At 41.6% G+C, this 14260-nt stretch overlaps 1 protein-coding gene across 6 annotated transcripts in view; it reads left to right on the top strand.

The window, feature by feature from the left end:
• The window catches only part of LOC143270680 (fibrous sheath-interacting protein 2-like), a 48556-nt gene extending 34526 nt beyond the window's left edge, over positions 1-14030 (top strand). For 3 of the 6 annotated variants that reach the window (XM_076561534.1, XM_076561532.1, XM_076561530.1), the window contains 10 exons: positions 591-662; positions 1353-1424; positions 2694-2768; positions 3546-3617; positions 4369-4440; positions 6116-6187; positions 6953-7024; positions 10291-10388; positions 11906-11951; positions 13836-14030. In XM_076561534.1, coding sequence (XP_076417649.1) covers positions 591-662; positions 1353-1424; positions 2694-2768; positions 3546-3617; positions 4369-4440; positions 6116-6187; positions 6953-7024; positions 10291-10388; positions 11906-11951; positions 13836-13969 — 785 coding nt within the window. In that variant the 3' untranslated portion in view covers positions 13970-14030. Of the gene's footprint in view, positions 1-590; positions 663-1352; positions 1425-2693; positions 2769-3545; positions 3618-4368; positions 4441-6115; positions 6188-6952; positions 7033-10290; positions 10389-11905; positions 11952-13835 lie in introns of those variants that run through there. The other 3 variants (XM_076561531.1, XM_076561533.1, XM_076561535.1) reach the window with 2 other exon arrangements.
• The last annotated feature ends 230 nt before the right edge of the window (positions 14031-14260 follow it).

Below are 14260 nucleotides of genomic sequence, written 5' to 3'. Positions count from 1 at the left end.
GGCTTTCTCCTCTTCCCATGAGCAGCGAGGCCCATTCTGTGCATCTGCCACCTCTTCAAGCCCAGTTCAGAATCCTCGAAGAGCCTGTTACTGAGCTTGCTTCTATAATTTTCCTTATTGAGAAGATCCCGAGGCAGGTTTTCAGACATGCCGCTGCTGCTGCCACCCCTTCCTCTAGCAGCTCTGCCTCCCAAGGAGGCTTTGACCTTCAAGTCTCTTGCTCTGTGTCAACAAACAACAGTGCAGATTGTTGAATGGAAACTCTGATACTACTTAACTTAGTACGACTAAAGTGTGTGGTCTCATGAGACTAGCCAACACCAAGAGTCCTGCCAATGTGCTTCCTTCTCAATCCCACCCTCCCTTCGGCTTTGGGCTCTTGAGACCTCTAGTAACATATCTTTTCACTTGCCGTAGGTATACTTTATTCACCTCGTTCATTTCTGCGTGAATAGAAGGTTGCCCACTCTTGTTTTCATGGTCCTTTTAGAGAAAACACAACTGAGTAGTAGTCAACGATCCTTTTAATGTTTGTGATTTTTCTAATTTGTCATCTCCATTGCCAAAAATAACTATCTTTTTTTTTAAAGCTACCTCACAAGCGACAAAACCCAGTTTTGACGAAGAGAAATCTTCATTTTACGAACTTCTGGAGACAAAATGTAATTGAAATTTTATGATTAGAAATTAATAATTTGTGGGAATACCACACATAATGCAGAAATCTTCCATGCCTTCCCATCAAACGGTACCTTGGGGGTAATGCTTAGGAACTGTGTCACCTTCTCCACTGCCCTCTGAATAAATGCCTTACTTGCTCTGTTACTGGTGCTCTCTCCACATTCCCAGAACAGGGGACACCACCTTTTGCAACTGGGAAATCTCCATACCCCAATGAGGACCCTGGCTTTCTCATGAGTCCCACTACTGAACGTGTCTCTGTACTGTCCTACTGCCAGTGAGAACCTGAGGCAGCTCTTTAGTGTATGCCTGTGTCGATGGCATCCCTCTGCCTCTGATCCCTTTGTTTCACCTGGAGAACTGTCTTTCCCTATTAGTCCATAGAGGTTCTCTCCATGCATCTGAAGCCTGCGTCCCTGTGAACTTAAGGACCAAGACCGCTGCCAGTGTGCTTCCTCAGTCCTAACCTTCCCTTGTCATTGAGCCTTTGAGACACACAGTAAGATGTCACTGGCATCAGAAATATTTCGTTTGTCATTTATATTCCTGCGTCATAGAATGGTCCCCTTGTTCTTTTAGGTTGGCCCAATTGAGTACTTGCTGTCATTTTAATTTACCATGTTATCATTTATTCTTGTCCACTGTTAATAATGAATGCTTCCCCTTTTAAGTTTCTTCGACAGGTGCAAGGAGATCAAGTTTGCCTGATGAGCAGACACTTCACGAATTTATGGAACCTAAACGTAATTGAAATTTTATCATTAGAAATTAATAATTGGTGGGAGTTCTGGATTTGGAAATGTAAAGATCTTTTCTGACTATAATGTAGAAAAATCCTCTATCCTCATGCAAAATGGGGTATTTGGGGTACTGCTTACTAAGAGTGGCACTACTCTGTCACCCTCTGAGTTAGACTCCCTAATTACTCTCTTGCTGCTGATGCCACATTGTTCCAGAGTAAAAGAGGTCTTGTCTTGTGAGTGACAATTCTCCAAGCCCCATTTCATATCCCTGACATTCCCAATAGTCCTTGCTATAGAATTGTCTCTGTGCTTCTCTATCATCAATGTGATTCTGAGGCAGACCTTCAGCTTGTGCCTCTGCTGCAGCCACACTTTGCTCAGCAGCTCTGCTTCTCATGCAGATTTTACCCCAAACTCCAGTCTTCCCCTCAGGTGCATCCTTCCTGTGGACAGGGATAGTTATGAATGCTGCCCATTACAAAATTAGAAACTTACTTTAAATCATTAAAAGTTTTTTTTTTTGCTATATTGTTTATTACACAAGTCTGCATTTCTCAAGTATGAATACTGCAGATAACAGCAATGTGACATGATATCAGAGGGTTGGGCACACCTGCCTGGGAAACTATCCTTTCATGTTGCTGAACAGATACTCTTCTGATACTTGTTCGGCTTGCTGCCTTACAACTTGTCACGTGACATCACATGCAGCAGAAATGGTTTAGTTGCAACATGTGTTTGTGCAACATTAGAGTGTTTCCCTACTCTTTATTTTCCATTTCAGAAAATGCTGGTTAGTAGCCATGGCTTTAATATTGGTCACTTTATTCCATCACCTCCTGTGGCTTGGATTCTAACAGCTGCTTTGGGGGAGGGGGTGAGAAGGCAAGGTGTCAATGACACAGACACTGGGAGTCAGTTGAGAGCAAATAACGAACTCCTTTATTCAATAACAGGGGAGGCCTTATATATCCTCTTCCCAGCTCCCAGTCTGTGTGGTTGTCCCTCATTGGCTGGGCATAGTCAGGAACTCTGGCATCACATCGACTGTTGCTAGGTCCTCAGACAGACTTGACCTGATCAGGTACTCTGACATTGTAGGAACTCTGACAGCTCCTGTTGCTAGGCCCTAGGGCAGACTCTAGGTTGGCTCTTAAGGAGTACATTATGTGCATGTCTTGGCTACTGTTCTGAGCCGATTTCCTCGACCCTGTGGGCTTGTCCTGCTACAACCTCCACTGTTAAAAAAAATTCTCTTCATTTTTACAGATCATCGTCATCCCAGTATGAAGAAAACAAGTTTTGCCGAGCAGACATTGTTTTACGAACCTACTGAGCAAAAATGTAATTGAACTGTTAGGATTGAAAGTCAGTAATTGGTGGGACTATAAGACTTGGGAACCTCTTCTGATAAGTGAAGAAAAAAAAATCCTTTGCCCTTCTCTGTCAGATGATGTCGTTTCAGTAGTGCTTATGAACAATGTCACCATCACTACTGCCTTCTGGATTAGATTCCCTAATTTCTCAATCAGTGTTATTCTTTCCACACTCCCTAAGTAGGGAAGCCCTCTCTTTGTAGTTCTAAGCCCAGTTCAAAGCCTCAAGTTTCCCGTATCCCCTGCTCCTTAACCCCTCTTGGTACTTTTCTATCACGAATGAGATTCCCGAGATTCACTTTCAGTGCATCTTTGTTACTGCCACGCCTTGATCACCACCTCTGCTTCCTGTGCAGGTTTTGCCTCAAAATGCTTTAATGTACCTTCAGAACTCCCCTTCCAGATGGTTGGTTTGGGGCTCTTGTTGAGTGGAGGATCTACTAATGTTTCTGAAACCTACACCCCTAGGAACCATAGAGGATCAAGGCCCCCGCTAATGTGCTTGCTTACTTCTGTCTGCCCTAGGCTTTGAGGGTTTGAGATCTACTCTCAGTCATTTCCAAGGTTGCAGAAATGTTATTTGTTACCTATCTTCCCTGTAGCAGGAGCATGTTCCTCCACTCCTGTCCTCCCGGTCCTTTTGGAAAACCCCAGCTGACAAATAATCAATTGCCAAGTTAATATAATGTCATTGTATGGATTTGCCAATTCCATTGCTAAAAATAGATGTCTATTTTTTTTAAAGATGGTCCAGCAACTACAAAAAGATCAAGTTTTATCAACCAGAAATTCATTGGAGACCTCCTAGAAGCAAGATGTAATTGCAATTTCCTGCTTAGAAATAAGTAATTTATGGGAGTACTGGATTAGCTATTGATCTCTACTGCATACAATGCAGATAATGCTGTATCATATATCAAGTGGTATATTGGGGAAACACTTACTAACTTTGCTACCCTCTCTGTTGCCCTCTGGGTTACACTCCCTAATTACTCAATTGGTGTTGCTCTTTCCACATTCTCAGAGTGGGGGAAACTACATTTCCTGAACACAACTCTCCAACTCAGTTCAGAACAATGATCTCCCACCTTCCCCATAGTCCCTGCTACTGAACACGTGTTCAACATTTTCACTCCCAAAGAGAACCGAGGCAGTTCTTGAGCCTCTGCTGCTGTACCCCAGCAGTTCAGAAGTTCTGCCTGGCAGGAAGAATTTACCTCTGTCTTGTTTTTTCTACCTGGTGAAGTTGGCTGCTATTGCTGACAGAAGGTCTAACTATATTCTTGAAGCCTGGGGCTCTGGAAACCTAATGTGGCCTTAGAGTCCCCAACCCAACCAGTGTCCTTTCTCAGTCCTGCCCTTCCTTTGACTTGGTGCTTTGGAGATCTACCTTAACATGTCACAACATCCCTTGCAGCAGAAATATTTTGTCCCGTGCTTTTTCCCACTTGTGTTCCCCAAGTACTATTGGCAAAACCCAGTGGAGGTCAGTCAGTTGTCATTTTAATATCGTTTGTTTTGTCTTTTCCGGTTTTGAAATGGATGTCTTTTTCTCTCTCTCCTTTAAGATCTCTATCCAAATACCATGAGACCAAGTTTCACCGACCCCAGACTGAAGGAAGATAATTTGGAAACAAAATGTAATTGAAATATTATAAATTAATTAATTCATGATTGGCAGTGGGCTCTTGTGCTTTAATATCCTGTTCTCTCCATGAAACGGCATTTCCCATATAGTGCTTATGGAAAGAGTGACCACTTTTGTGCCCCTTGAGTTAGCTCCCCAGTCAGTCAGTCAATAGGTGCTGCTCTCGCCACACTACTTGAGATGATAGCCCCCCCCCCCCTTTTTTTTTCAGATGACAACTCTCCAAGCCCAGTTCAAAGCAGAGCTCCCACTACTGTGGACTTGTCTTTGTTCTTTTCTGATATGCAGTGTCTGCCTCTGTTGCTGACACCGCTTTCTTAGCACCTGGACCTTTCAGGGAGGGGTTCCCCTGAGTCCTTGATCCATCTGGAAACCTATCTTACCATATTACTGAACAGAGTTAGTAGTGATGTCTTGGAAGCCTGGGCCCTACAAGTCAGGAAGGATCTAGGCCCCTGCCCGTGTGCTCTCTTACCCTGCCCCTCTTTTAGATAGAGTGGCATTTTTATAGCATGGGAACAGAGGTGCTTTATTTACCGCATATACTCCTTCAACAACAGAGTATTCCTCGGGCTTGCTCACTAGTCATCTTAGAAAAGCCCAACATAGTAGCAGTCAGTTGTCTTTTTAGTATCTCCTATTTTCTCATGGGGGCAATTCCACTATCAACTCAATTGTCATTTTCTTTGTGTTTGATGAAGTTTCAGACAAGAAATTGTATTATGAACCTGTCAAACTAAAGTATAATTGAAATTTTATTATTATAAGTTAGTAATTAAGCAGGGCGGTGGTGGCCCACACCTTTACTCCCAGCACTCGGGAAGCAGAGCCAGGTGGATTTCTATGAGTTCAAGGCCAGCCTGGTCTACAGAATGAGGTCCAGGATAGGCACCAAAACTACATGGAGAAACCCTGTCTCGAAAAACAAAACAAAACAAAACAAAAAAACACAAATAAACAAACAAAAACCACCACCAACAACAACAAAAAAACTCCAACAAGTTAGTAATTACTGGATTTGGTAATGAGCTCTTCTACTAATAATGGGGAAAAAACTCTAGCCTCTTTCATGAAATGATGTATTTGGTGCAACGCTTACCAATGTTCACACCCTCTCTGACATCCTCTGATTATTGATTGTTGCCCCTCTTCCCATATTCTCTTGAGCGGGATATGCCACTTTTCCCGGTAGACAACTCTCAAAGCCCAGTTCAGAACAGTGACTTTCTGAAAAGCCTGTGTCTGCTGGTGCCCCCACCAGCTCTTGCCTTTCCACTCTTGTTTCCCGTGGAGGTTTTACCCCCATGTCTTTTCGGTCCCCCTGGAAAACTCTCCTTACAGGTTGCTGACAGAGTGTCTACTGATGCTTCTGGAGGCCTGCGGTAATATGAGCATAGCAATAACCAAGACCTCTGCTAACGTGCTTTCTCAGTCCCATCCTACCTTTAGCTTTGTGCTTTTGAGACCTTGGGTGACAAAGCCGTGTTACTGGGAATAAAAATATTTGACAAGCCACACATATTTCAATAGCAACAGAGTTTTCTCGACTCCTTTTCCCTGGTATCTTTTGAAAAGTCCAACAGTAGTAGTCTGTCACCCTTTGAATATCTGTTATCATTTTGTCATTTTCACTGTAAAAATTAAATGTCTTTTTTATTTTGTTTAAGCAGCTCCACCAAATGTAAAGAAAACAAGTTTTGATGAAGATAGGTCATTTCAACAACTCATGGATGCAATAAGTAATTGAAATTTTATTATTCTAAATTAACAATGTGTGGGAATACTGGATTTGGTAAAGATCTCTTCTGCTTATGATACAAAAAAATCTTCTCTCTAATTCAGTTGCATGATTTAGTTTGTGTGACATTTTGAAAAGCGTCACTGTCCTTATTGCCCCCTGGATCAGACACCCTGATCCTCAGTTGGTGTTGCTCTCTTCACCGTCCCCCAGCAGACCAGACCACTCTGTGCAGCTCACAACTCTCCCAAGCCACTGTCTCTGAACATATTTCTGGGATGTGTTTCCCACTCCTAAAGGGTCCAGAGGCAGTTCTTCAGTCTATGCCTCTGGGGATGGCATCTGTGATGCTGCCACCCACTGAGTTACTCCATCACTGTGTCTGCAGGGAAGCGGGATAGCCTCTGTGTCCTTTGTTCCACTTGCATAAGCATCCTTCTTTAGTACTGAATGAAGGATGTACTGAAGTCTTTGAAGCCTCTGGCCCTATGATCCTAAGAAGGACCAAGAGTCCTGCCAATGTGCTCTCTGGATCTTGTGCTTCTTCCTTTGGCTTTGAGTTTTGAGATGTACAGTAGTAAGTCACATCACTGGCAGCAAAATGCTTTATATGCATGTATTTCTAAAGCTGTGGATTATTCTCTACTCTTATTTCCCTGGTCTTATGCCAAAAGCCTGAGTAGCAATCAGTCACCATTTTTAGTATTTGTTATTTTATATTTGCCATGACCATTGTTAAAACTAAATCTCTCCCTTTTTTCAAAAGCACCTCCACAATACATAAAGAAAACAAGCTTCGCTGACCAAAAATCATCTCAAGAATCTCTGGGATCCAAACGTAATTGAAATTTTATGGTTTGAAATTAATTTGTGGGAATTCTGGATTTAGTGATGATGTCCTCTGTGTATTGCACAGGATGGTGGTGTCATTTTGACATTTCTGCCTATTTCTTAGGTTGACTGTGGAACAGTCAACGACCAGTACCACGTATTACATGTAGTCTTTCTTTTTATTGCTGCATTTGTCACCTAGTTTCCTAACAACAGTCCAGGAGATTCTATCATTGTGGAGCCTCCCCAAATGCCTCAGACCTTCATGGAGTATCCCTGTTGTCCTGCTTCTTCCCCAAAGTTGTTCTCTGGATATGAGAAGCATGGCTTTTGTTCTTACTCATCTATGTATCAGCCGCACTGACCCAGGAAGCAACTGTAACCACAGATTCCCAGCCCCCATCACACCCTACTAAATTTCAACAGGCTATCCTCATGCTTCCCATGCACATTACAATTAAGGCACCACTGGATTCCGTGTTCCCAGGGAAGCAGAATAGGTTATTTGGATGAAACATCCTCTGCCTTTCCAGAGGATGTCCTTCCTTATTGCCACTCTGAATGTCTTCAGCCGGTTAAAATTGACAGATGAAGGCTGCTACCAGCTCATTATTTATACTCTTGTCTCCCTAGTTTGAGTGGAGCCTTCTAAATGTTCCCTCTTCTATACCCTGACAATTCTGGCTAGGAGCAGCATAATACCCGAGGTAGACCACCTCCATAGTAGCTCCTAGGAAGCTCCCTAGTTAAAGTCTTAGATCTTTCTAGACATAGCTATACCATGACTAGAAATGTCTAGAACTAAGAATGACATAGGAAATAACACTCTGGAAAGATTGCCTTGTGCTCAGCCACACTGTACAGCTAGGTTGTTGAGCCATGCCTTGGGTAACAAGGAGTCAAGGCTAGGGATGACCTAAGAGATCTCATTCTAGAGTCTTAAACAGTAGTGGAGCAGTAGTAGTCCCTCCTGTCTGCTCTCTGCATTAACCAAGGCTCAGAATAAGCCATGAGAGAAGCCAAACTGACACCTTTACTCTCCCCTTTCTCACCACCCTTCCATCTTCTCACCACTTCTGTGCTGTTAATAGAGTGACATTTCACTAATAATTTTCCCTAAGTTATATCTCCCTTCTTTTCTGTCCACGATAACTCTTAATGGTGAACAAACATATCTCCAGTACACTGCATATTAGTCATCTTTCTGAGTCTATGACAAAACACTTGAGATAAGTCACTTAAAAAGAGAACAGAATTATTTGAGAAAATAAATCTGTAGGAAGAAAGATTTAGTCTGGTTCATAGCTTTAGAGGTTGCCATTCATGAACATTTGGACCTGTTTCTTTGAGCTTGTGGTAGTACAACATGGTGGGTAGGGAGGAGGGACCTGTTCTCCTCATACCAGACAGGAAGCAAAGATAGGGAATGGGGGCCAGCATCTCAATATACCCTTCAAGGACATGCTTGCCTCCAGCTCATTCCCACCTCCTGCAGTCCTCACCACTCCAGATAGTACCATCAACTGATGATCAATCTTCTGCATTTGAGTCTTGAGGTCAATTTGAGATCCAAACCACAGGCCTGGGTAGGATGACTTGGCCATTAAGAGTACTCACTGCCCTCATGAAACCTGTGTTATTTCCCAGCATCCACATGGCAGCTCACAACCATCTGTAACTCCAGTTCCAGAGGACCTGGCATCCTCTCTGGTCTTTGCAGACACTGAATATGGTGCACTTACATACATGCAGGCAAAACACTCATACACATTAATTTTTAAAAAAAAATCATCAAAACAACAATACTATATGAGAAATTTCTGAGCCAAGTAGTCCTTACTGCTACATAAGGAAAACAAAATTTAGGGTAATTCTAAAGACACTTGCATAACTTGCAAGGCGTCACTATTGTCTTCTTATTTTGGGGTGACATGTGCTGAATGTGACATGAATGGCATTTTTCATGGCACAAATTCTAATCTTCCTAACCCATACTCTACCTCCAAACAGTATATATATATATATATATATATATATATATATATATATATATATATATATATATATATATAAAATGAATGAATGACTAGGACAGTGTCTTACAGCATCAAAACTGAGAGAACAGTATTTTGAAACAGTTCTGTTGTACGATGGCTGCTTCATGTCAATGAAGCATCGGCCGCAAGCCCAGTAAAACAGGATAAGCCAGATCTCCATATTGAGAGCACACTCATTGTAGGAAGATGAAAATTATAGAAAATACACAGTAAATTTTTCAATAACCCAATAAGATACAAAAAGGTATAAACAAATTTTATGAAGAAAATATACAGAAGGCAAATAAGCACATAAATATTGTTCAACATATTTAGGCATCAAAGAAACTCAAATTATACAATGAGATCATTATATGCTCAGTAAAACGGTAAAATTTAAATTCACCAGGTATGATGAATCTAGCAAGATGACCTGAGTTCTTAACACATGAACGTGGGAGAACAACTACATAGAGCTGTCCTCTGACTTCTGTGCACATTCCAGAACACATGAACACATAGAAACATCATACACACAATCACAATAAATGAGTTAAAACTTAAGCAATATGAAGGTATTTGCAATTGCTGAAACAACTCAAATTCCCTTATCTGCTGGTGGGAATATAGAATGACACAGTTACCATGGGAAAGAGTTTGGCAAGTTAACTTAAATCTACCAAAGGATCCAGCCATCACAATCTGGTATATACCCCAAAGTTTCAAAGCTATGTGTTCATATTAATACTCATATGCCAGTGTTTATAACAGCATTATTTATAGTAGTCTATAATGGGAAACCATCAAAATGGCCTTTAACATGTAGGTGGATAAACTGTGGGACATACATAAAATAGTCTACTACTCAGTAATAAAATAGAATAAACTATCAACACAGAAATAAATATTGAAGAATATCAAGTGACAGTGTGAAATTAAACCCAAAAAATGTATCCTGTCTAATTTTCTTGTATAAAATTGTATAAATGGAAAGTCATTTATAATGACAGAAGGATCAGGTTGTCTGAGGACATGGGTACAGAGAGGTGTGAGTTACACCGGCATAAGAAACCGTTTTGTTGTGATAGAAACACTTGTTGGTTCTGACGATAGTTTCATGAGTTTAATATATCAAAACTGAAGAAATTGCACATTTTAAATATATGCACTTTATTCTACTTCAATTATAATTCAATGAACTTTCAAAAGTATATCATTTTCTTCTGGTCTGCTTTAGGATCAAGCCTATATTCTCAAAGTCATAAGTTTTTTGTTAAGACATCCGCAAGTTTACCACCTCAACAGAGGAGCGGACCAAATACAACAGAGCAAAAGGTAGAAAGTTGTGTCACATATGTTTTGCATTGATGGCTAATATATCTAGTTTTTGTTTGTATGGGGTAGCCCCTTCCTTAACTTGATACGGTCTAATCAGAGACTATGGAGTCCTAGGCAGGTCTTACCCTCTCCATGGCAAGGTATACTGGGTCAGCTTCATGCTTAGTAGAGCAGAACTGAGCTTAAACCGGGCTACTGTGGGCCAAGTCCTGGGCTAAACAAGAGGAAAGGAAAAGGGCAATGGGGATAGCAAGATGGAAGATAGTTACCATCTAGGGGTAAAGCATGCATAAACAAAAACCTTACAATATACCAAAAGATTTTATTTGTATAAAATTCAATGGGAGTACAGAAGATAGAGACCAGTCCTGCCTTGTGGGGTTTAACAGGGATTTACTAAAGGAAGGTTAGTTGATTTAAACCTTGACATGTAAGTAGAGATTTTCCATGTTTTTCTATGTAAGGGTACACTGAGGCAATATTGCAGACTGGAAGTATGGGAGCATGAGCCAAGAAGATGGAGATGAGCCTGTAAAAGTAGATTGAAGCCAGAACCTTGCTGAAGCACAAATTTATCCGCTCAGTAATGGAGACATTGGAGCTTTTTTAGCTGGAATGTGGGAGGAAGTTGGAATGTGGGAGGAAAAAAGAATTATTTGGATTCCAAAATGATAAACTAGCTGCAGTTTGTGGAAAGGATAATGGAGAAAAGTGAAATTTAGTTCCAAGTCTTCTGGAACAGTCGAGATAAAGATGTAGAATACAGGGACTGGGAAAGTAGTTCAGTGGCAGAGTACTTGCCCAGCAGGTAAAAGGACCCGTGTTCAGTCACTAAGACTGTAAAATGAGAACAGTGCAAGGGCCCAACTATGGAAGTGGCAATGAGGTTGAACTAGAGGCCGCAGAATCGAGGGATCTCAGAGTTGGTTTCAGGACTTGGCCACTGAATAAATTCCTGAGGTAGATGAGGAAAATGATGATGATGATGATGATGATGATGATGATGATGATGATGACAGTTTTGTGTGTAGGTTTTCACAAATGCTTTCTCTCATAGTGACAGGCTTACCTCCTCATCAGAACTCATTGTATTGGGTTGTGTTTGTCTATTCAAGTAGCTGGACTTCTTCAGGTCAGAAATAGTCAACTTTAGTTCCAAGAAATGTGCCCAATAATTACTAGATTGCATTGGATTATCCTCCTCTGAAACAAAGGAAAGAACTCTGAAGTTTTTGACCTTGTGTATTGGCCATGTGTTTAGCCAAAATATAAAATGTAGAAGAGAAGTAAGTTTGGAAAGATGAGGTACTCACATACATGGGGCTTTGTTTTGAACTAGTAAGATGTAGGTACCTATGCAAGGCACCCAAAGAACTCTGGTATTATGTATTAGCATTGAGAACAGTGGGGATTAAGGGGAGGGTACTGTCTTAGATTACTATAGAGTAGGTTAACAGTCCCTTTTAGGAGCTTAGTCAATAATGTGTTTTTCCTTTTAATGTTATACCACACAGCATGATAGAGAAACATCAAGGAGATCACATCATTCTCTTGACAGAGGTAAGAAAATGAACAATATTCATAGTTTTTTTCAGTTAAATAACTAGTTTTGTAGTTTTCCTCATGATTATAAAGTTTGTGCTTTCTTTGCTACAAGATTCTTAAAATTCAATGGCGTTAGTGTCACTCTTACATTTCTGGACAGTCGCTAGGTAAATAGGCCTTTTTGGGATTTATAAAGTATAATGAAGTTAGGGTCTTTGCTATAGGGTCTGTACAGATAGGCCGAGTTCCTCACATATTATACTGTGCCTTGGGAGCTTTTTTTTTTTTTTTTTTTTTTTGGTTTTTCGAGACAGGGTTTCTCTGTGTAGCTTTGCGCCTTTCCTGGAACTCACTTGGTAGCCCAGGCTGGCCTCGAACTCACAGAGATCCGCCTGGCTCTGCCTCCCGAGTGCTGGGATTAAAGGCGTGCGCCACCACCGCCCGGCTAAACATGGGTTTTTTTTTTTGTTTTGTTTTTTTTTTGGTTTTTCGAGACAGGGTTTCTCTGTGTAGCTTTGCGCCTTTCCTGGAGCTCACTTGGTAGCCCAGGCTGGCCTCGAACTCACAGAGATCCGCCTGGCTCTGCCTCCTGAGTGCTGGGATTAAAGGCGTGCGCCACCAACGCCCAGCTGCCTTGGGAGCTTTGATGCAGGAAATTCTCCCAAGAAGTATACCTCTGTAGCTCTGAGTTTCCCGCCTTGCCCACAGTCAGGACAAATCTCTGTCACCCGCCAGTCCCACAGCCGCTCAGACCTAACCAAGTAAACACAGAGACTTATTTTGCTTACAAACTGCATGGCCGTGGCAGGCTTCCTGCTAACTGTCCTTATCTTGCTAACTGTGCTTTTATCTTAAATTGATCCATTTCCATACATCTATACCTTGCCATGTGGCTGGTGGCTTACTGGCGTATTCACATGCTGCTGGTCATGGCGGCGGCTACAGTGTCTCTGGTCATGGCGGCGGCTGCAGCGTCTCCTTCTGCCTTTCTGTCCTTTTATTTCTCCTCTCTGTTAGTCCCGCCTATCTTTCCTGCCTAGCCACGGCCGATCAGGTTTTATTTATTAACCAATCAGAGCAACTTGACATACAGACCATCCCCCAGCACAGCCAAGTGCAGACCATCTCAAACACCTGCACTCAGGCCCATGGTCCTAATCATCCTCTATACGGACCTGCTGGGTAACGCCACAAAGAACCCAAGAAGGGCTCCCACAGGACATACAGAACATCCCACAGCATACCTCTACTGCTATACTTTTCTCACAAATATGACATAAATGCAGCCTATCTTACAAAGTTTCTCAAGCATATTACACACACACACACACACACACACACACACACACACACACACACACACACACACATCCACACACCTATGAAGAACACTAGGACATCACTACCTGGGTGGTTGTCAAGTCCCCTAAATCTACTGTGCACAAAACCAAATGTATCACCTTCCAGTGAGCCAAAGTCCTTTTTCCTGTTTCTCCATTCCTTGTCTTCTTGCCTAGGCAGAAAACCTAATTCTTTTTTTTTTTCTCTATTGCTTCTATTTCACATCCTAAATTGTCTACATTCTTACCTTCTTCTTAACCTCTCACAACCCCATTTCCTTTCTGTTTGTGTCGCTCTGTTCTTCACTCTTGCAACACCAGCCCCCTAAGATTAGGGTGTCTTAGGGCAAGGGTGGGCCAGTGGAATTTTATAGGAAGAAGAATTTCAAAAGCCATGGAGTCATCCTCTCTTTGGAGGGTCTACTTTATCTTATATAAATAATACCTTCTTGTATCTGACAATGTATCCTTAGTAGTCTAGTATACCAGTAATGTAGATTCCCAGTAAGGAGGGCTGTTTGCTATTTTCATATTCAATGGTACCTCTTCTTCACCCCAGGAACCAAAAGAATCTCAATTCCTGCTTCATCTCATACTTCGCAAGCAACAGAAGTTTCCAGACAATCTCTCCATGATATTCCGAAACAAGAGGCAAATATTCCTTTTCAAAACACACATAAACAGAGAAAGTGATTTATGAAATTATGATCAAGATTAGTGTAAAAATTCATTCATTAAATGATAATTTTTAAAAGCTCTGGTCCTTGGCATTAATGATTCTATTAAAAAATTAAATTGTGAATTCCAGTAACAGTGTCGGGCTACTTCTGCATGCTGACACTCATTTCTACCAGTTGTGTCTGCGTAGCCAGACTGAGCATGTGTGGAATACCACTAACAGTCAGCAAGCTGACAAAAGCAGTCACCCTTGGGTTTGAAATTTGTTGGGCACGTCTGCATTTGGACACTATATTTGCCCCTTTC

Source organism: Peromyscus maniculatus, chromosome X (genome assembly GCF_049852395.1).
Source record: "Peromyscus maniculatus bairdii isolate BWxNUB_F1_BW_parent chromosome X, HU_Pman_BW_mat_3.1, whole genome shotgun sequence".
NCBI lineage: Eukaryota > Metazoa > Chordata > Mammalia > Rodentia > Cricetidae > Peromyscus > Peromyscus maniculatus.
The sequence above is the reverse complement of the archived record's forward strand: the minus strand, read 5'-3'. Positions and strand labels throughout refer to the sequence as shown.